The sequence below is a fragment of the Malaclemys terrapin genome, chromosome 12 (genome assembly GCF_027887155.1).
Source record: "Malaclemys terrapin pileata isolate rMalTer1 chromosome 12, rMalTer1.hap1, whole genome shotgun sequence".
Lineage (NCBI taxonomy): Eukaryota > Metazoa > Chordata > Testudines > Emydidae > Malaclemys > Malaclemys terrapin.
In genome coordinates this window covers 21,068,927-21,090,934 of record NC_071516.1, presented here as the reverse complement: position 1 = coordinate 21,090,934, position 22,008 = coordinate 21,068,927, and the positions used below count along the sequence as shown (strand labels likewise).

Genomic DNA, 22,008 nt, shown 5'->3' with positions numbered 1-22,008 from the left:
ACTGTCACAAATATGTTAAACACCACTGCACTGGCCTTGTAAATAGATGTGCTTGCTAACAGGGCAGTATTGGTGCACCTGCAGATGCACCATAGTTCACCATTATACAGAGTGAAAACACCTGCAAAATGGGTCATGAGATGGCCTGAGCCACCAAAGGGTGAGGGGTCTGGATCCAGGTTTTGGGTTAGCCCATTGTGCAGGGAGGGACTAGCAGTGGATCTGAATTTCCCCATGCTTAAGGCGGAGAGTTCAGATCTGGAAGATGTGTGGTTGGGTTTCTTTTGTTAACTCAGACCATCTCTTAAAATGTGCCTTCAAAAAAACCTCAAGTTATCCATTCATTTGAAACATTGTTCTGAAAATATGAATCCTCTGGTAAAGTCTCTCAAGACCCTTATTAGGAATCTGCAGAGTTCTTGTAGATTTGTTTATCCTCCAGTCACAGTAAATTAGACACATGCTCGTCCTTCCTCCCTCCCATCTGACTCCGATAGAACAGTCTCTGTAATATGTGACTGCCATCTCCCATAGAACAAAACTTCCCCAGTCTTCTGGCATTCCTTTCTGCTTGTGACCCACTTACAAGAATCCCCTGAGACCCCAGTGAAAATCTGGGAACTGGTGCGACGAAGTTGTTGCCCTGGATTTGTTTTCTCACTTCACCAGTCTGCTCATCACAGATTGCTGCTAATGGAAATGACGGCCGTACTTTATTGTGACAAGATGGTGGGCTTGACTATCCCGTTATCCATCTCATAGCCCTAGATGTGTTTAGACACTACAGTGAGGAATCCGCATAATCTAGATTGGCTCATCTCAAATTCCAGCCTTGTAAAATTGTACTTGGGGCAAGTAACACTTTTGTGGGCATATACATTGGCTCCATCCTCCTGGTGTAGGTGAGCAAGTAGACTTGTTAAAGTAGATTTTAACAACTTGTACATCTAGTCACTAAGCATGTGTGCACAGTAGCAGTAATTGTATGTGTAAATGGCTATGCATAATCCCATGGGCAAACGATGCACTTTTGCCCATGCAGTTAGGAATATTTGAGCTTTGTGTCTGGACTGGAAAATTTTCCTGCCCATTTCCCCAGGCTGCCATGCCATCTGATCTGTGTAAGTGCTGTGTTAGGGGTACATACACTCCTTCCTTTCAAAGTGCAGGGAGGAGGTCTTTTTGGGGAGTTTGTGCTGTCATCGTAGTCTATGAAACAGCTTGGTGGAGTCTGAGACACCTCTGTTCTGAGGAAACGGTGTTCTCAAAACCACACGGAGAGTTTGTCTACCCAGCAGCCGAGGCCTCACTTGTGAAATTCTGCAAGATAAAGACATTCCAAACCACCTTGGCATTCAGGGAGTGCTTTCAGGGTTAGTCATTTAGAGAGAGAGAGAGAGGAGCACGCACTGCATGGAGCAGGAGCCACTGCTGTGTGCCTCTTGCTTGCTTCACATAAAGCTTATGGACCACATCTCACCAGGGCTGCAGCCAGCAACTTGTGCGCGACCACATGAATAACTGAGCTCCTAGACAGCTTCTTCAAGTGACTCCTGGGATAACACAGAAGTAGCTCTGAGCTCCCCATGCAGCCCAGTACTGAAGCATGGCTCCATAGGCACCGACTTTTACTTTCCCCAGGGGTGCTCTGGCCCCTCCCATGAGGCTCCACCCCCTGCCCTCACTCTGCCTTTTCCCGCCCCCAGGCCCCAGCTTGCTGTTCTTCACCCTTCCCCAAGCTGCCAATCTTGCACCAAACATCTGTGGCTGGTGGGTGCTGAGTACCCGCTATTTTTTTTTGTGGGTTCTCCAGCCCCGGAGCACCCACAAAGTCGGCACCTATATGACTGGATCCATTTCTGCTGGGAGAGCTCCTGGCCCAATCACGTAAGCTCCTCATACAGGATCAGTGATCAGGAGAGATTATACGAAACCTGACGCCAGTCATGACCATCCTGTTCCCAGTGAATTCAAAAGGAGTTTTGCCACCAAAGTAAATGGCAGCGCCAATCAAGCCCTGTTAAGTGACATTCATGCCTCAATCATTTGTTTTTCACGCTCTGTCCCTCCCCTTTTTTCCTCTCTTCCTTCTTGTTGCTTTTATGTGATTTGCATTTAACAAACAAGTCTCCTTTGTTTGGCCGTCTTTTCTAGCATGCTTTTTTTAATTATCACAGTCATTTTGCTTTTTTCTTTTCTTTTCTTTTTCTTTTCCTTCTCTGCTTCCCTGTTCTTTCTGCTCTCTGGAATTTCCAATGCGTCACACTTCAGCCAGACTTGGTTCAAATTCAGATGGCTCCAAAGGTATTTTCAATGGGTATCTGATGTGCCCTTTTTAAGTAAGGAGTTTCCTTATTTAAAAGGCTATCGCCTGTGCTGTGTGTATGTGAGAGTGATCGCACAGTGACTGTGGCCATCGCATGCCTTATGGGACCAACGTGGTATCCGCACTGGAATCTCTGGTCAAATGGCATTTCTGAGTTAACGTCGGGTGCCCTGATACCGGAGCAATTTGACCCTTGTGGCCAATGTATTTCCTAGAGCATTTGGTTTGCTGGTGCCATGGGTTGTCATGATGGTCGGTGGTAAATCCCCCCCCGCGTTGATGGGAATTGCAGGTGCTCGGCACCTCGGGCTCTGCCCTCTGTGAGCAAAGTTCCGTTATTAGTTCCCCTGCCAGCTTGGCTATTGCCCCCAGCGATTCTAATGGTCCCTTGGAGATGGTACTTCAAGGTGAATTTCTAGTGACTGCCATGGGAGCGGTTGTAGTTGATGATAAAAATAATATTGAGAGCAAAGTGTGATGCTTTCTGTGGCCTAACAATTCCGCTGCTCATCTGTAATGTAGGGTTGCCAGTTTTGGTTGGACGGATTCCTGGAGATTTCATCACACGACAATCTTTAATTAAAGATTAATCTTTAATTCCTGGAGACTCCAGGACAATCCTGGAAGCTTGGCAACCCTAGTAATGACTGCAGGGAACATGGGAAGGTGGGCATACAGTAGGGCTCACAGCACCCAGACCCCAACCTGAACTAACTCGCCCTGAACCTTCGAGAGCTTCTCCCTTGCCCTGTTGACTCTAAATCAGGTGTCAGTCCAATCTGACTGTGGCTTTGGGTCTCTGAACATCTCCTGGTTCAGTAAAGCTGTGGGCACCCAACGGTGACCTAAGCAAAACAATCCAGAAGAACTAGCTTGGAAATAACCCCGATTCCAGTGAGCTCCCTGAAAGGGCCAGGGTTGCCTGTTTGCAATACCTCCAGCCCAGGGAGTCCACTCTTGGTTGCCAGCTACTTGGGAATGACTTCACTGCTCGAGAAGTTCCTCTTTTTGAATGTCTGTCTCTCTTTATTTCTCTTCCAGGGAAGGAGACTGGTGGCTGGCTCACTCCCTCACGACAGGACAAACGGGCTACATCCCCAGTAACTATGTCGCACCCTCAGACTCCATCCAGGCTGAAGAGTAATTGAAATCTTTTTAGACAGTTTAAAAGAACAATGCAAACAGCCTGCCAAGTATATTTTTTTCAGACATTTTTTGTAGCCTCCTAAAGGTTTTTGTGGGCTTTCTGAGCTTGCCACTCTGTTAAATGTTTTGTTGTCTTTCTCGGGCATGCTCAAAGCCAAATGTTAACACTGTATATGTTTTTGTGCCATACACAGTGAAATCCGTCTTGAGCAACTGCCCAGGGGTGGCCTGTGTAGTAGATGTGGCCCTAAAGGATCTGATTTTTTTTTTTTTTTCAGACCAAATAGGCATTTAATTGCATAGGCAAGATGTTGACTAATTTACATATGCAAATTAGGGACAGCATGCCAATAGTCACACTTGCACCTGCAATGGCCCGGCCCTATTTGTGTATGCAATCCCACTAGTGGTCTGTGCAAACTAGGCATGTGCAATTGGCTGCACCACTAATTTTAATGTAAATCTACCCTGACAGGTTGCACGCACCATGCTGGAAGGCTTGACAGGGCTAACCCCAAATCACACAGACTCCCATCTGAACACTGCTGCAGGCGCTCCTGCAGCTTCCACTACGCTGTGAAATTAACACCCACTTTCTGCTCCACATCTGCGGGGGGGCAGAGTTCTTGGAGTAACACTGGGCTGGGATGCCTGGGGGACACTTTGGTTAAAAAAGACAAGTGACTGCGTATGACACAAAATTGCTTTGGGGGGGAGAGGCTTTTGCTGTTTACCTAATTATATCTTTCCCAATAGATCCCTAGCCCCCTGGCCGTTGGGATTTGAGAACTCTGACGAATGCCTCTGGCTGTTAATGCAACCCTTGGTTCTAGCAATCAGTGCTATGGGGGAGGGGATGTTGGGACATCCCTCTCTAAAACGTGGTAGCCGTAATGAAGAGGGTCTAAATCCAAGGGGTTTTCCTTGTGCTGATCTGTTGCTTGCTCTTCCAGGTGGTATTTTGGCAAAATCACTCGCCGGGAGTCAGAGCGGCTCCTGCTCAATTCTGAGAACCCCCGAGGAACCTTCCTGGTCAGGGAGAGTGAAACCACCAAAGGTAACTGAGTCCCCGGCAGCGCTTAGGTCCATGGCGAAGGCCTATGGGGTGCTTAAGTCTTGGAGAACCATCCCTATATGGTGCTTCTGTCAGGATCTGGAGGCACAATGCAGTGGGTGGCCAGTCTGCTGGGTCCAGGTGTCTCCCCAGGCTCTGTTCTCCCTCTCACAAAGATGGAATGAGGAGATGCTAGCTGGCATTGCTGAGAGGCCCCCCTTCTCTGTGCACACAACCCCTATAGTGCCCCCTATCCTGTGCTTATAGGGGCAGCCTATCTGCAGTACCCCCAGAACCCTTGTCCTGCACCAAGGGCCAATACTCACCCTTAATCGGTGACCTTCTTGCTTTTAACCCTTGCGCTTTTAATCTGTCCCCACTCAGCCAGCTGTTCCAATGCGTGGTTCCCCCCTCTCTTTCTCCAGCCGATTGGCTGAGAGCTGGGTGGGATTGAAAAGTCTGGTGTAAACAGTCTCCGATCTTGTGCTCGCCTCTTCCCCTCCGGGAGAACAGTGCAAAAACTGGGTCACTGAGCTGGGAATAGCTGGGTAACCAATGGCAACGGAGAACTCTGCAGTTCCCTCCTTCCTGTAGTGCCAGGGGTTGTTGGGTTTGAGCTGCTTCATGAAGACCGTGTGAGGACCTGGCTGAGGGGTGAAGCAGGCTAGCTTATACCCGGGCAGCAGCAGCCTCTGCATTGGCAGAGAGCCTGGCTGTGAATTACATCCGCCCTGGGTGCTTGTGCTTGCTAAGATTTCACTCGCCTTGCTCTGACCTGGGTGCGCTCCGTGCAAGCAGCATAATTGCTCTGAGTCGTACAGAGATTTAGACTTGGGGGTGGGGTATTTAGTTAATATAACTGGGGAGGAGGGCTGAATGTTGTGTCTCTGACATGGGTGAGTTCTGGTGCTGTCTCCAAGCTGGGTTGGAGCGTGCAATCCAAGGCCCCAAACAGCTCTCTGCATGCTGACATGAGATGTTCTGGGATGGTGAAGTTTAGGACTGGTATAAAGGGGGGTATATAGTAACTTATGTAGCAACCTCCCTCTAGATGGATTCCCATGTGCTTCAGGCGTAGGCTTCATCTGTGCTTGGAACTGGGCGTGTGATTCCCAGCTCGCGTCGGCAGCTCGCCCTAGCTCTCGTTGAGCTAGTGTGCTACAAATAGTAGTGTAGCTGTGGAAGCATGGGGAGCAGGGACTGGCAGCATGGGCGAGCTGCCCTGAGTATGTACCCTTGGGATCTGGCACGGGTTTGTCCCCCTCACAGCTAACCCATGCCACTGCTCACTGCTGCCTGTGCTACTGTAGCTAGCTCAAGGAGAGCTAGCGTGAGTCTACACAGAGTCTCGGAGCCTGGGTCAGACTCAGGCTCATGGGGGTCAGGTTACTGAACTAAAAATAACTGTGTAGATGTGGGCTAGAGCTTGGGCTCTGAAGCCCATCCCCATCCTTAGGCTTCAAAGCCCAATCTCCTGTCAGAGCCGCAACATTTCCATGGCTTTTCTTAGCGCTGTAGCCCAAGTCAGCCTAAGTGTGCCAGACTCACTCCCCCTCCTCTGTTGTGCACTCATCTCTGGGTGTTCGGTGGCAATGCTACGCAGCCATCATGCTTGCAGTGCCTAGAGATCTTGCCCAGGTCCAGGGCTCTGTGGCAGGCATTGTACAAACACATGGGAAGGCAGTCCCTCCCCACGAGAGCTTAGCCTTTGGAGATCAGACAGAGAAGAAGGGAGATTATCCCCATTTTGAAGAGTAGAAACTGAGGCCCAGGGAGTTTCTCAAGGTCACACGAGATGTCTGTGTTAGCTCAGTTCCCGGCTCTGCATCTCCCGAGTTCCAGCAAAGCGTGTTCAGGAGGGGAAGTTCAGACTAACTTCTCCCACTTCAATGACTGGGTGAACCTATGTTAACAGAGGGTCACCACCATATAAGGATTTGGTCAGGGCTCTAGGGAGTCTGTCTGTCTTGTGCTGCAAAAAATCCATTTAAGCCACTAAAAAGAGGAAGCCTGGACCATTTCGCTGCTTGAGAGTTGGCTTGGTTTGGATTTGTGCTGAGGCGGATTTTCGACACTCCACAACAGCACAAGTCTGTTGAGCAGGTTGCCAGTAGCTCACTAAGTCATGCAAGTTACGAATTTTATTTTTGTATGTGGAGGCCTCTTTGCCCTGAAATGAGTCCAAACCACTCCCTTGCCAGGATTGACCCTGCTTGCCTGCCTAGAGTGCCCGCATCTATCCTGGGTACTGGTGGAGCCCCCATTGCCCCCCAACATTTAAAAATGGAAATAGCACATGCACACTCTCCTTTCTCAGCCCATTGGAGCAATAGCTTGATTTAATTCATAGGCTCGTTTGTAGGAATGCGTGAGAAGAAACACAGGCACCGACTTTCTTCTGTCTGGGTGGGTACTCCACCCCTGCTCTGCCCTGAGGCCCTGCCCCTTTCCCCAAGGCCCCACCCTTTCCCCACCTCTTCCTGCCCCTGCTCCCCTTCCTCCCCCCTGCACCTCCTGCATGCCTCTAAACAGCTGATTGGGGGGTGCTAAGCACCCACTTGTTTTTTTCTGTGGGTGCTCCAGGGCTGGAGTTGGCACCTATGAGAAGAAAAGCTAATCTGCTCTTCGAGGCCTCTGGGGGATGCCTCTGTCTCAGTACTACTGCCAATGAGCAGTTGGATACTGTAAAGACGATCAGGTATCAGAGGTATCCGTGTTAGTCTGGATCTGTAAAAAGCAACAAAGAGTCCTGTGGCACCTTAAAGACTAACAGATGTATTGGAGCATAAGCTTTCATGGGTGAATACCCACTTTGTCAGACACATGTCTGTAGAGGCAATGTGCTACTTCCACCCGTGTCCAGTGCCAACTGTTTGGTGGAAAAGGCCCTTTGACGGTAGGTCTGCACAGTGTGGTTCTTAGTGTGGGTTGACTGACTCGCGCTATCTCTGCACGAGGGGAGAGCACTCAAAATAGCAGTGTCAACACTGGTGGTGGCTCCAGCAAGTTACCTGAGCTCGGACCCAGGGGCTTGGGTAGGCTTGGACTAGGGCAGCTAGTCTGAGCTACCTCCTGTGCTGTGATGTTCATGCTGCTCTCTTTAATGCGCTTCTCGAGCAGAGCTAGTGGGAGTCTACTCGTGCTGGGAATCACACCTCCCAGCTGCAGTGTAGACAGACCTTAAGGGGGCTACGTGGTATAATGTTTGGGACTGGGAGTCAGGGCACATGGATTTTCTTCCTAACTTGGTCACTGGCTCGCTGTGAGACTGTGAACAAATTGCTTTGTTGCTCTGCCAGTGTTTCCCCATCTGCATAGAAGGTGTTGTACTTCACTTCACAATTTTTAGGCTTGATTCAGTGTTTGCCAGCTCTCGTGACTTTGCTGGTTCTCACCCCCCAATAAATACTGCAAGACTCACAATGAAGTTCCAGCTCCTGGAGTCATGTGATTTTTGAAACATTTGTGGTTTTATTAGCCCTTCCTGGTTGCGGAGGAAAGCTGGAAAATGTGATCCCTATCCACTCCACCTGCCCCCACAAAGGTTCAAGAATCAGAGGCATATAGACTTTTTTTTGGTTCTTTTTATTTTTAAAAATGTTATGGCTTTGGGGGGGGGGGGGGCTGACTCACTATTTTTGCACACTTGGGTTGGCGCTCCTGTTAATGAACAGGACACTGGTCAAATTTTGGCCCCAAATGGAGGTCTGGGAGCTCCTGAAAACACTTCATTAAGTCTTAGAATCAGCATGACTTTTTTTTTTATTCCAGTGAAAACAGTTTATATGAATAAAGCACCAGCCGTCCCCTGCCGAGCTGGCAGCCTAAACATGGCAGTGCTGGGAGCTGGGCTGGAGCCCCCCCGAGCTCCAGAATCCCAATGCCCTCCAAAGCTGGAGAGTGCTGGGGTTTGGGGATTAGCCTGGGCCCTTTCTTTGAGAAGCTGATGAAGAAAATTGAGATTGGCTTTAAACATGATTTTTAGCCTGAGGGGTCTGTCACTCATATCTAGCAACGACCCATCCGAGGCGCTATGGCAGCATAACACACTCTTACTTCCTCTCAGAAAGGGGGGGCTTGGAGCTCTCCTCCCCACCCTTCCAGCTCCCACAATCCAACTGTTCCCCTCTTTGGGGATTGGGACTCGGCTGGTTCCTGCCTAGGCAGATTCCTCCTTTGTTGCTTTTGTTGTTATCTGGAGCCTTTCCCAGTCGTGCATTCATCTTCGCTCCTCTCACATGGCTGCTTGCCCTGTTGCCAACCCAACCAGCACTAGCAAGGCTCCAGAGGTCACGTTCCCTTTTGCCAGCTGTTTCCCCTCTCCCGGCTTGGCTCCTGTAAGCCAGCAGGGACTCTTCCTATTCATACCTCATCCGGGAATCACACAGGGAGGCACCTTTGTCCTCTTACCCTCACTTCCCCACAGGGAGGTGATAGCAGGGCCAGCTGATCCTAGACACCTCACCAAAATATTCTCCATCTCCCTGTACATTCCACTGAAGAGCCATGTCCCCATTTAAAGGGAAGTGGCTGGTTTTTGTGCCTGCCCTTTTGTGTACTCTGCATTTTGGTGCTATTCATTTCATGTTTCTTCCCCTCCACTCTCCTGTCGATGCCTTGTTAAGCTAATACAGTGAAATTGGAACAAAGATTACGATCTCTATGGGCCAGAGAAGTGGTCAGGGGTACACCTGTGTGAGTGGGTGTGATGGATATGTGTGATTTTTGTCAGCTGCCTCTGGGCTGGAATGTGCTAACTGGGAACACCTAGTAGCACTGCACAGCAGTTTAGGAAAGAAGTGAGAGAACAGTATCCAGGAGAAACTGCAGGGGGGAATTTAGGGAGGCGGAACGTAAACCCTGGAATTGATACTTGGCCAAGACACTGAGAGTTAATGACCCCATCTTATACTGCCGTTGGATCTCCTGGGATGGCGTAATGCCAGGTCTTATGTTTCATCCACGACATCTCTGACAAGCCCCACAGTGTGTCCTAGCACCATGCTGGGGCACTGACAGGGCAGTGAATCACCAGCATCACTGCCTTAGCGGCTAGGTGTTCTGTGGAGGTCTACCATCTCCAAGTATTTTTTTGACCCACACTGGTTAGCTTATGGCGCTTGACAGCCTCACTGCATGAGAAAACATAGCTGGAGGCCACAACTGGAGTTGGCCTTGCCTGCTCCTTTGTTCAAAGGACATGGTGCCTCTATACTTTGATTTCTCTCCCCCGGGTCCTGCTGTGAAGTTGCTGTCCTGTTGCATTGGCATGTCCAGAATCTCTTCCATGGACACAGTCCCACCCGCTGGGAAGCCTCGATCCTGTCAGCAAGGCTGTGTGTATTCCCACACCATGGGGCGTAAAGGGAGAAAGCAATGTGCAGCTGTCACAACCAATAGTTGTTTGCATTGGTTCTCCCCTCGTCTTACTGTGTCACACTGGCTACCTTAGGACTGTTCAACTTGTCCCAGTCTTAGGATGACACCGAGTTACGTCTCTAAAGAGCATGCATGCCCCTGCCCAGGCCCCTACCCCACATCCCACGGGGGGAGGGATAGCTCAGTGGTTTGAGCTTCGGCCTGCTAAACCCAGCACTGTGAGTTCAATCCTTGAAGGGGTCACTTAGGGATCTCGGGCAAAAATCAGTACTTGGTCCTGCTAGTGAAGGCAGGGGGCTGGACTCAATGACCTTTTGGGGTCCCTTCCAGCTCTATGAGATAGGTATATCTCCATATATTATTCCCTTCCTATAAACCTCAGAGGAATAAGACACGCGCTTCTATTGCACCCTACTCAGTCATTTTCCCCCTGCTCTTGGAGTGTCCTCTCAAGGAGGACTGAGGTGCACCTGCTCTCCCCACAGGTGCCTACTGCCTCTCGGTCTCTGACTTTGACAACGCCAAGGGGCTCAACGTGAAACACTACAAGATCCGCAAGCTGGACAGCGGTGGCTTCTACATCACCTCCCGCACACAGTTCAACAACCTGCAGCAGCTGGTGGCGTATTACTCCAGTAGGTGTCGTGAGACCGGTATCAGCGCCCTACATTTGTACCGAATGCAGCTGAACCCAATCCCTGCCCTGCATTCCTTTACCGTCTACGCAAAGTAAAGTGTAGTCAGGCCTGGGACAGCCGCTCAGAAAAAGCAGGGCCTGTGGGTTAGTAATGACAGAGGAGAGGGTGTCTTGACCCAAGAGTTGGGTTTGAAGGAGGGGAAAGGGGCTGCTGGACAGATGAGGTTACGGCGAGTGTATGGGGCATGGGGAACAGCCTGGTAAAAGCACAGCATTGAAAGTGGGAGAAGGAGATGGAGACATCAGAGGAGGGTGTACGGAGGCACAGAGATGTAGTTGGGGGGCAGGCTATGTAGGTCTTACGTGTGAATTGAGGCTGTGTCTGTCTCTCTCTTCGCAATGGGGAGAAGGTTGGAGCAGCTCCCTCAGTGGCTGCAGTGGTGGGACCCTTGTGTGGACAAGGCTCCTGCAGCTTCTGGTATTCAACACTGCATCACTCTAGACTTGCTCTGATCAGGTTTTGTTAGACAGGGCTGCTGACATCTTCTATCTTAGTGCTTCCTTACAAGCTACCACTGACGCAGCTGCACTATTGTTGGCAATGATGGGTAACTTTGCCAATAAAAAAATCCCCAGTATAGAAAGCCCCAGAGCTGCATTGTGGTGGGGATGGGAGGCCTGGGGTTGGCCCCCAGCTTTATTTTGGCAGGTCAAGCAACCAAAAAGAGAAGCCAAAGGTCTGTTTCCACTTCCCTGAAAACATACAGGATGCCAGGAGACTTGGTGATTTTAGATAGAGGGAGTAAACGTGAGGATCCCTCCTCTCTAGCCCTTGTCTCCTAAGCAGATGTCATGTCTCAGCAGGGGAGACAAATACTAGATGTTAAGAGGGAAATTATCAAGGAAGGAAGACTGTGTTTTCTCCCTCCCCTCTGCAATGCAGAGAACGACCCCCTAGAGACCTCTGGCCTTAATGCCGTAGCAGGTAAGCAGTGAATGGCAGGCTCCATTTGAAGTCTGGAGGGGGGATGTTGTCTTCCACATGGAATGTAGCACCCCAGGCAAAAGGGTCCCAGGCACCCTTCCCACTGAAATAAAATGGGGAAGAGCCAAATAATGGGATTTTAAGTAAGAAGGGAGGGGATGATGATCAGAACAGACTCTGCCGCTTTGGAGGCTGGCAGGACTTCCGGTGAAGATGCCGTCTATCTAAACTCCCCTTCATGCCTGTCTATCTTCCCCCTTGCCAGAACATGCTGATGGCTTGTGCCACCGTCTCACGAACGTGTGCCCAACTGCCAAGCCCCAAACGCAAGGACTTGCTAAGGATGCTTGGGAAATCCCCAGGGAGTCTCTGCGGCTGGAGGTGAAACTGGGGCAAGGCTGCTTTGGAGAAGTGTGGATGGGTAAGGATTCCTCCAAACACACACGCCTAAGGCGGCAGCAGGTGCCTGGGCCATGGAGTGTCTGCTCCTCTTGACTTGTTAATGAGCCAGCTGGATTTCTGACAGCGAGGGCTGGATGAGAGAATAGGAATTTCAGCCTTTGTTATTCCTTGCAGCAAGTTGAGTAATCCCTCCTTCCTGGCTGATGTCTCCCACCTGGGTGGGAGAAGGGGTGCTCATTGGAGGGATGCGAAGCTTCCCCAGTGCTGAAAGTGCCCCCTAGGGCACTCTGAGGGAGCGTCTCTCTTTCCATCAAACAGGCCGTATAAATGGGATGGGAGGGAATAACTTCTAGCACCGTCAGAGAGCCGTGGATTGCGGCCAGTGCAGTGAGCGCTGGCCAAGGAATGCTGATGTGTCAGAAGTCGGGTGGGATGCGGTGAAATCTGCAGCTCTCCCTGTACTAGTCAGGCTCAGGCACTTGTAGGACTTCCACGCCTGGTGCAGCATCATCCCTGCACATCCTGTTGCTAGTGTGTCATGGCATAATCTGTCTGTGACTGGGTGCTGGGCACCGTGCCCCTGAAGGCAGTGTGCTAGGTGAGCGCCTGTAAAGGCAGTGCCTAATCCTTCAGGGGCTGCTTCATAAACTGGCTCTGGCTTCTGCTCCAGGGACCTGGAATGGCACCACCCGGGTGGCCATAAAGACTCTGAAACCCGGCACCATGTCTCCAGAGGCATTTCTGCAGGAGGCCCAGGTGATGAAGAAACTCCGTCACGAGAAGCTGGTTCAGCTGTATGCGGTGGTGTCGGAGGAGCCCATTTACATTGTAACGGAGTACATGAGCAAAGGTGAGTGCCTGGCACCCAGGGGATAGGGCTGAGGCAGCTGGACAGGGGGCCTGGGGCAGTCATAGGCAGGGCTGGCTCCAGACACCAGCCCAGCAAGCAGGTGCTTGGGGCGGCCAACGGAGAGGGGTGGCACGTCTGGCTCTTCGGCGGCGGGTCCCTCACTCCCTCTCGGAGCGAAGGACCAGCCACTGAATTGCCGCAGATCGCACTCGTGGCTTTTTTTTGCTGCTTGGGGCCGCAAAAACCCTGGAGCCGGCCCTGGTCATAGGCTCTGATAACTGAGGAACTGCTTCCTATTTGTAACTGAACCTCCTGTGTGAGCAGAGAGAAGCGTGTAGGGCAAGCTGCACTGGCCACCAGCAGCAGCAAGATGCAACCACCTGAGGGAGCTGGAAGGAATCTCTCCCTAAAACTGATTCCATAGTGCTCCCATACACGGAAAGCCGGGTGCTAGTGGGCGGAGGTGGAGACCTATAAATGACCCAGCCAGCTAAGCACAGCCTTACCCATTCCTCCATAGAAGGCGTGTTGGATATTTATCGGCGGCACCCGCCCGTGGCAATGTGCAGTGTTCCCTACTAGAAAGGATAGAGTTAAGGGAGCTGGGACCCACTAGAGTGCAGAGGGGTAAGGAGACGGCCTGCTTGGGAGCTGACTGGGGAGGGGGAGGGCACAGGTTGCGAGGAGAGGAATAACCACTTCCTACCTTACAATGCTCCCACTCTGGTGCATGCACTGCTGCCCCCGACTGGATGGAACTGGAGCTGTGCAATGTTTCAGAGGCCCTGTCCTGCTAACAGATTGGTCTTTAGGCAGGGGCCTGTGGTTTTTTTGTTTGTTTGTTTTTTGGGTTGTTTTTTTTTGTTGTTGTTGTTGTTTTTTTTGGAGCAGGAGGATTTGGATTCTGTCCCTACTGTTGCCATGGCATTCCAAGTGGCTGTAATGTGCAGCAATGAAATCCCAGGTGGCTGCAGATTGGTTTAGCACAAATACTAAACATCTAGTATTTAGCACAAGACTCCTCACCCCAGCCCCAAGGGCAGCTGCATGTGAGGACACCTCCTTGCTGTTCTGCTCAAACATCATCAAGTGGCCGAGAGTCTGGTGTCCACTCCTTCCTAACAGTAGCTGACGGTTGTGCCTTTCCACCCTAGGGAGTTTACTGGATTTCCTGAAGGGGGAGATGGGCAAGTATCTGCGGCTGCCCCAGCTGGTGGACATGGCGGCTCAGGTGGGTCTGGCTGACTGGAGAGCTGCAGTTTGAATTTCCCTTTTATCTTCTTGGCCGCTGTGGCCCTTGGACTTCGGGCCTTCTCATGCCTGGTTTGAGAGGGGTGTGGGAGTCCAGCTGCCAGAGAGGACAAGACCATCATGCCAGCCTTCACGAGTGCAATCCAAGGCCAACAGGAATCTACTAGCACCAAAGTGAAATGTCCCCCACAGTTTGAGGCGCTGCCTGAGACGTCCTTGTCTTCTGAATTTGGGGGTAACCCGATTCAAAGCCAGCAATCCCATGGGGGTGGGGTGGGCAGGGAAGAGAGGAAGAATCTGTTCAGAATGGGATGGCCTCTGTCCCACATGCCCTTATCTCCTTTCTGTTTCTCTGCCACAATTGCTCTCTCAAGCGAGGCCTGGGAACTGGATGGTCAGGGCACAGCCAGAGCCAGAAAGTGCTAGACTTTGGCTCGCCTGCCTTCTGGGTCTTTGCCAGCAATTGCTGGTGTATGGCACCTCCGCAGTGAAAGGTCAATAGCAGCCTGACCTAAGCAGATTTATAGGGCTCTGGAGGGTCACAAACTTAGAGCTGTACTCTGGAAAACCGTGAGGGATCCTGTGCTAGATCTGTAGCCCTGATTCTATGGCGCATACACGGGAACAAAAAGCAGCTGTCGTCCCTAGCTTGGCTCCTGCCACTGGACTGGTCCCATCAGATTTTACTGCCCGGATCTGGCTGCTATAGAAAAGGCCCCCAGTCTGGGGCTCTGGGTGGTATTTCATGTAGAATCCCGGGGAAGAAAATCTCTCATCACTGCCAGGCTTTTGTCGTGTCCCGTCCTTCCCCCTTCCGGTGACTTATTTATGGCCACAAACCTGCATTTGCCTGACAAAGCATCGCAAAATAACTGCGAGCCCCTTCCAAGTCCCATCAGCTCAGCGTGACCCAGCCCCCGGGCTGATGTTGGGTTGCCACTTTACCACCTCTATTCCACCTCCGGCAGAGCCTCCCAGGTTGCTGCTGGAGTGCCGGCTACGTTTACCATGCCCCCAAGGCAGCTGCAGGCAGCTCTGCATTAACACGAGCACAGTTGTGAGGTCTAGTGCGTGTCCTGTAGTATCTTAACGTTCTCTGCGCACTGTCCCGTGTGTGGGCTACAGATCGCATCTGGAATGGCATACGTGGAGAGGATGAACTACGTCCATCGGGATCTCCGAGCTGCCAACATCCTGGTGGGGGAAAACCTGGTGTGCAAGGTAGCCGACTTCGGCTTGGCCCGGCTGATTGAGGACAATGAATACACGGCCAGGCAAGGTATGGGGAACGGGAGGGGGTGCATAGCCTTTACGTGCGGGCCTCAAAGGGAGCTGTGGAAAATGGAAATGACTGAGGCCCAAACTGCTTAGCATTTCCAAGCAGGGCAGGGCAGGGCAGGTGAGAGCAAGGTGGCACAAGCCATTGGTATGTGCTCCTAGGTTCAAGTCTAGACCAGCTGAGGAATGACTCAATTGTTGCCTTCCAGCCACTCTTTGTGGGTCTGTCTGGTTCCCTACAGGCGGGCCCCCACACTGCATAGACTGCCCCGCTGGCATGGGTGGTCTCTGCAGAGGGGCCAAGTACTTAAACAGGGCATGGAGGCTGACATAATCCCTTGCCCCCAGCCAGTGAGGGAGCCTGCACAGACTGCAGGTGTGGAGGGACATGGCTCTGCAGGGCTCTTGATCCAGCACTTCTCAGGAGTCTGCAGTCACACTCCTGTGCTCAGATGTGTATGGTGTGACCCTGCTGCTCCATTAAACCAGCACTTTAACTCCTGTTCACCTGCTTCTACTCACCCTTCCCTGCTGGTGCTATTGGAAAGTGAAGGGGATGGGATTTGGGACCCTACCTTATGCTTTTCAGACTTACTCCTGATGCAGGCTCTGTCCCCTGCCTAGATATGAGAACTTAATAAGGTGCTTGCTGTCCCTGTAAGAGCTGAGGGGGAAGCAATCACCATCACTAGTGCCACGGACTGCAGAGGGGGCAGGCATAACTTTTCTCCAATGCTAGTTCTGTAGCCTAGTCCTCTGAACGGAGGTCTGCAAGTCCGGCTGGTGAAACCTCCCACCTAGAGTAGCTCTCAGCTGACACCAATTGTGGTGTCACTATCCCTCTGTTCTCCATGTGTAGGACATACAGGTTGTTTGCATCTGAATCTTATTTTCTATCTCTGTTGCTTAGGTGCCAAGTTCCCCATTAAGTGGACAGCCCCGGAAGCTGCTTTGTATGGCAGGTTTACGATCAAGTCAGATGTCTGGTCCTTTGGAATCCTATTGACTGAGCTGACCACGAAGGGCAGAGTGCCATACCCAGGTAAGAGTAGGTACCAACTAGACACCAGGAGGTCCTATGCAGTCGCTGGCCATTGCAGGCTCTGATATCAGCTCAGGCTGTGGCAGATCCCAGCTGATCTATGGAGAAGTGTTTTGTCTAAGTTGCCATGGTGACTCCTAGGCTCATCTCAATGGAGAAACTTGCTGTGGTGTTTCTGCCACTGCTTAGGGATGGGGGTGGATAATGAGGCCTTCCCCATGGTGGGAAAGACCTGAGGAGGGTCTTGTACTTGGACGAAGATGTTCTCTGAGCCTTGAGTGAAGGCCCAGACCTCCTGCCTTGGATCAAGTTCTTCTCCCATTCATGCTTGGAGTGAGTGACTGGCTGTATTTAGGGCTGAATCTAGCTAGCAGAATATCAAGGTTCAGTTCCTAGCTCTACCACAGACTAGCTACACGATCTTAGTCAAGTCAGCTAGCCCTGGTATGTCTCACTATTCCCTCTCTTGGCTATCAGGTATGGTTAACCGGGAGGTGCTGGACCAGGTGGAACGTGGCTACCGGATGCCCTGTCCTCCAGAGTGCCCCGAATCACTGCACGATCTGATGTGTCAGTGTTGGAGGAAGGACCCAGAGGAAAGGCCCACCTTCGAGTACCTTCAGGCTTTCTTGGAGGACTACTTCACATCGACAGAGCCCCAGTACCAGCCAGGCGAGAACCTATAGACGTGGGGATGGCTCCTGGTGCCAAAGACCTTGCTCTCCTCCTGGTGTGTCCATGCACATGTCACAAGACACACGGCATCTCAGGAACTCCTTGCAGAGTCTGGTTCTGGTGACTAGCCCTTCTTCCAGAGGGTGGGACTGGTGCTTTTTAGCCCCGCAAGGTGGAGGGGGCTGGGTTCTCCCGATCACGAATTACTGATTTATGGTCTGTGTTTAACAAAGTGGCCATTTGACCTGGAGATGAGTCTGAAGGGAATTGGCTGTGTGCAGTGACTGGGGGTTGGAGAAGGAGCCTTTCCAGAAGAAACCCAGGAGGGAAGGTCTGTGCAGAAGCTGGAGGGGCCTTCAGGGGTCTTCCTCCTAGTAGTTCTGAAGTGCAATGAAAGGCATTAGACAACCTCTGTCTAACAACGACCTAGGCTTCCTTGCAGCCTGCCTCTCACTGGAGCACTTGGCTCTGCTGGGACTGGATGCTAGTGCTACAGATCAACACCTTTCAATCTCCGATCACGCAGCTTCCAGCCTCTCTCTTTTCTTTTAAACCAGCACAAGGTTCCCCCCGTACCTCTCTGCTCCCTACACCTGTTCCCAGAGCAAACTTGGCTGCAGTTCGCTACAGGAATGTTTGTGGTTTCAGACTGAGAGACTCTTCCAGAGAGGACACTCACATTTCAGTGCTCGCATGACTCGGTCTCCACTGCCCCATCCTGCTGGCGTACAGGGCTGTGGCACTGGGACACTAGCGCCAGCCCCCTTGCCTTGCTGCAGGTCCCAGGCACATGTGAGTTTGGATCAGGGATGCTGACTGCGCCTGGAGGCTCGTGAGGTGATTTTTCTCTGCGGGCGAGATTCTACTGGAGAGCTAGAAGGACTTCATGGCCGAGTTGCACGTGTAGCTGCATTAGTGTTCACTGTTGCTGCTCATGGGGCCAGTGACTTCTGACTTGTATCGGGACCATGTTAGATCATGAGCTGCAGGTTTCTGTCTTCCAGTCTCGTCTGACCCAGCGAAGGGAACCTTGTAATCTTGATGACTACTTCTTAGAGACACACTAAGGCAAATGCCAATGGGGCAGGATACCTCTCCTTTTTCCTACCCTTGCTGCCAACCCCCTATTGCTTTGAGGGGTATTCTTCAACGAAGTACCCCTGGTCTTCCAGCCAGCACCCTAAGCAGCTCACCTGGAGAACACTCAGCCAGACCCTCCTGCCTCTCCTCATTCCACTCATTCAGATGCATCTTAGTTTACTCCAAGGCTTTTAGTGCCAGAGAAGCAGGGGTGGTCATTCTTGGGACACTTTGGTGTTCACGCCAACTCTGCCACAGTCAGGAAAGCCTCTGCCCAGCAAAGGGTTCTTTGTGTCTGAATCAAGGCCTGATGTGGAGCTAGCTTACTTAGGGTAATGGGGCCCTGGCCGTGCCCCATTGTCTTATCCTCCACAGGCTGCTGAGTTCAGGAGACTCCTGGGAGTGCATTACCCACTCCATGGGGGCGTGGTTTCAAGAACTACTTATGGATACATTCAGGGTGGAGGTGAAGTCTCCATTCTGCCTGAGAGCAGAGGGGCCTTCCCCTCCATCTTCACTCCATAATTGGTCTTGAGCGACCAGGGGGCATCACCTAAACTCCAGACCCTGCCTAAAAGTTAAAACTCTGGATTCTGCTGCTTTAGCCTGGCTTCCATGGCTGTTTTCCGTGGGTGCAGGTGAGGGTCTGGGAAAGGGCTCCCATGGGGAATATCACTAGTGCAGTGCTTCCACTCAACCCCGTGCTTCAGCAGCTGGAGCTGAGATCTTTTGGAATCCTGGTGGGATCTTTGTACCTGCCCTGTGTACAGCATGGTAAGGTAGGGAAGCAACCTCCTTGCCTCATTGTGTATTGGTGTCTGGCCTAGTTGTGCCCTTGCTGCAGACTGGTCTCGGGCCTATGAATGCAGAAATCATGCAAAATCTCTGTTCCAAGCCTTGGTGGGGAAAGGGAGGAGGAAGGGCCTGATTCTGTAAGTTGCTAAGAGCCCTCACTTCCCACTGAAATCCTTGGGAGCTCAGGTTGCTCAGCACTCTCTAGGATTGGATCCTAAGTACTTTTTTCAGCAAACAGCTGGTTGCTCCCAATTAACGCTCTCTCTGATGGTGCACGAGTGGCTTCCATGCTTGTATTTATGCAGCCACGTGGCAGAGGCTACCTTGACAGCAGTTGACACACAAGTGGCTGGTTGTATTTTTCATCAGGCTTGTGAATAAACAGCAGACTTAAGTTTGCAAGCTTTGCCCTGTGTGTATATAGTTATTAAAATCTCTAAGGAATCCCTTCTTGCCAGATCACTGCTGATCTTCTCTTCTCTTCTGCTGTTTCCTCAGGCAGAGAGATCTGGTGGAAGGCAGATTCAGACACCAGTTCTAGCTCAAGCTGCTGTCAAGGGGGGTTTTCTGGTGACCCTGACCCTGATAGAGAACTAATAGGCCATCTACAGCCAAGTCAGTCATGGTGCAGGAGAGATTACAGTAGCCACGGGTCAAGAGACAACTTTCCATCTGCTCTTAGCTGCCAGGCAGAACAGGCAGCTGGATGGATTGTATGCAGGGCAGTAAGATTCTTGGATTCAGGTCATTTAGTTGCAGTCTAGGACAGCTCTGCAAATGAAAGATCTGTGTCTCAGCTACCGCTCCAAATGGACAATGGAGGAACACTGTGCTGAGATCTGCAGCGGGGAGTGTTAAAATGGAGAGTGAGCCTGGCCTGTCAGTGAAAGTGCTAAGCAAAAGGCCCACTCTCTTCAGTGGGGGAGGGAGGGAACCCCAACTCTCGTTAACTCCAGAATGCCCTGGGGCTCCATCTCGATCAATATGGTGCCCTAATGCAGTTGTGCGCTGGCAGCGCGCACCCCCGTTTTGGAGGTGAGGCCTAAGCACGGCCGAGGGAACAGCAGTCCCGTTTCTTTTTGCTGCAGAAGAAAGGCTCCTTGCTGCTCAGCAGCACTTTTTCCCCCTTTGGGGTAGACCTGGAATGTCAGAATGAGAGAGGCAGGGAGGTGGAATAGCAAATGGTGCCCATGTGAGCAAAGTGTCATTAATGGGCAGGTGCTGTGCCAAAGACAGGAGAGAACGCAAAAGACACCGCCCCATCCTTGGCCAAGACAGCTGGCTGGTCTTCGGCCCAGATCTCCAAATGCGCCAGGCGAGGTCCCACCTGCTCAGTCCTTAAGGATTTCTTCATTCTAAATGAGTTCCAGTCATAAAGCCCCACGTGGTGTAGGCCTGTCCTTGGAGCAGGACTGAGATCTGCTTGGCCAGCCCCTAGAAGGGAGGGTGCTCGGAGGGGTGGGGAGGTAGATAGAGGCTGCAGGACTGCCCTTTCCTACGTCACATCCAGGGGCTGGAGATGCTTCTGAGTTTGGCGGTTTTCAATGACCAATCTTGCTCCTGCCTCCACCTCATGATGGATGATTCTTTAAACAAACTATCAAACCCAACAGCCACCGAGGCCCTATTCAAATCACCTCTTTCTAGCAAAGTTACGCTGTTCAACGGGAGCAGCCCAGCAGCTTTCTGTGGGAGTAATGGCGTCTTAAAAGGGAGAACTTCTAATGCGCTGGTTTTGTACATAGCCCTCGAGTCGCCTGGGTGCTCACCCAGAGCCCCCTGTTGAATTAGTTGCATGTGTTTTTTCGAAGCTAACACTCGTGTCTGCAATTGGACGTAACTGGAATTCTTTGCCATTTGCCCGCAAGGCTTTGGTTGTTGTCATTACTCGCTCGTGTTTGTCTGTGGTTTTGGATGCTCTTCAGTGTGCCAATAATCCCCCACGGACCGAACCCCTTTGGCAACTGAGGGACTGTGCTCCAAGCCCAACCTGTGGCCCACTTAGTCCGTGCATTATTCAAAGGGTTTAGCTGTCCCAAACAAGGGCTGTCCTAACTGCTTCCTTTAGGTGGCATCTGTCCTGTGGGTGCTTTGGCACACTGGCCGAGAGTGACTCCTGACCCTCTGTTCTCCAGAATTGTAAGTTCAACATGATCCATTCTGCCCAAGGCTGGGTTTGGTCTGGCTCAGCTGCCCGTTCTTGATGCAGAGGAGAACTTCTTTTCTGGGGAGTGTTAAGGAGTGCTGGGCAGGCACAAATCCTTCCCCTGGAGAAATGCCGGCTGGGGGGAGTGAAATCTCAGAACCACATGGGATTTAAAAAAAGTGGACTCAAGTGATTGATTCTGATGTGCTTCCCAAAGTCCCTTTCCACCCCAGCCTGTGGAGCAAAGTGGGTTTTGGTATTTTCCATACATTTTCTTCCTTCATGGCCCTAACGCTTTTTCCATGTTGGGATCGATCCTCATCTTTAGGGCAATTGAGCCAAATCTCCACCATGTGCCAGGCCCTTGTGTATCACAACTGCAAGTTGCAGAAATGTCTTGGCAGCTGTGGTGAATCCCCCAGGTGGAGCTAGTGGGGTGTGAGAAGTGTCCAGGGGCATTCATGGAGCTGACTGGCTGCATGTGGGCTAAATCCTCCTTCCACTGCCATCTGTGCCAAAACTCCAGTTGGTTTCAATGGGATCTGTCCTTCAGTCCCCTCTTCCCCTGCCTGGTCATAGTACAATGCAAGCAACCTTGGGAGATATTCTAACAGTGTTGCTGTTTATAGATCAGCTTTAACTCACGTATCTTGTCTGTATTGCTGATATGCCTTTGTGATTAAACATCATTAGGGTCAGAAAATTAGGCGGAGTGTGACTCCATCCTGGCTTTGTAGACTCTTTTTAAAGCCGCCTTCTCCTGAGCTCTTGCAGCCACGTACGGGCCCCACTGAAATCCAGGTCACAACTCCCATTAACTGACGTGGCACCAGCCTTGGCCTCTCAGAATAAAACCCTCCCCGTCCAGCAGGGGAGAAGCAGGTGCAGAGGGATGAGGTAATTGTGTCTTCCCAACCTATCCCCTCAAATGTGGCTAGAAATCTAGCTTCACTGGCATTCTC

The 22,008-nt window shown here is 51.4% G+C and overlaps 1 protein-coding gene across 2 annotated transcripts in view; it reads left to right on the top strand.

Annotated features, from left to right (window-relative positions):
• The window catches only part of SRC (SRC proto-oncogene, non-receptor tyrosine kinase), a 71,423-nt gene extending 49,654 nt beyond the window's left edge, over positions 1 to 21,769 (top strand). For both annotated transcript variants that reach the window (XM_054045701.1, XM_054045700.1), the window contains 9 exons: positions 3,368 to 3,466; positions 4,426 to 4,529; positions 10,391 to 10,540; positions 11,793 to 11,948; positions 12,600 to 12,779; positions 13,934 to 14,010; positions 15,156 to 15,309; positions 16,219 to 16,350; positions 16,828 to 21,769. In XM_054045701.1, coding sequence (XP_053901676.1) covers positions 3,368 to 3,466; positions 4,426 to 4,529; positions 10,391 to 10,540; positions 11,793 to 11,948; positions 12,600 to 12,779; positions 13,934 to 14,010; positions 15,156 to 15,309; positions 16,219 to 16,350; positions 16,828 to 17,036 — 1,261 coding nt within the window. In that variant the 3' untranslated portion in view covers positions 17,037 to 21,769. The remainder of the gene's footprint in view (positions 1 to 3,367; positions 3,467 to 4,425; positions 4,530 to 10,390; positions 10,541 to 11,792; positions 11,949 to 12,599; positions 12,780 to 13,933; positions 14,011 to 15,155; positions 15,310 to 16,218; positions 16,351 to 16,827) is intronic.
• The last annotated feature ends 239 nt before the right edge of the window (positions 21,770 to 22,008 follow it).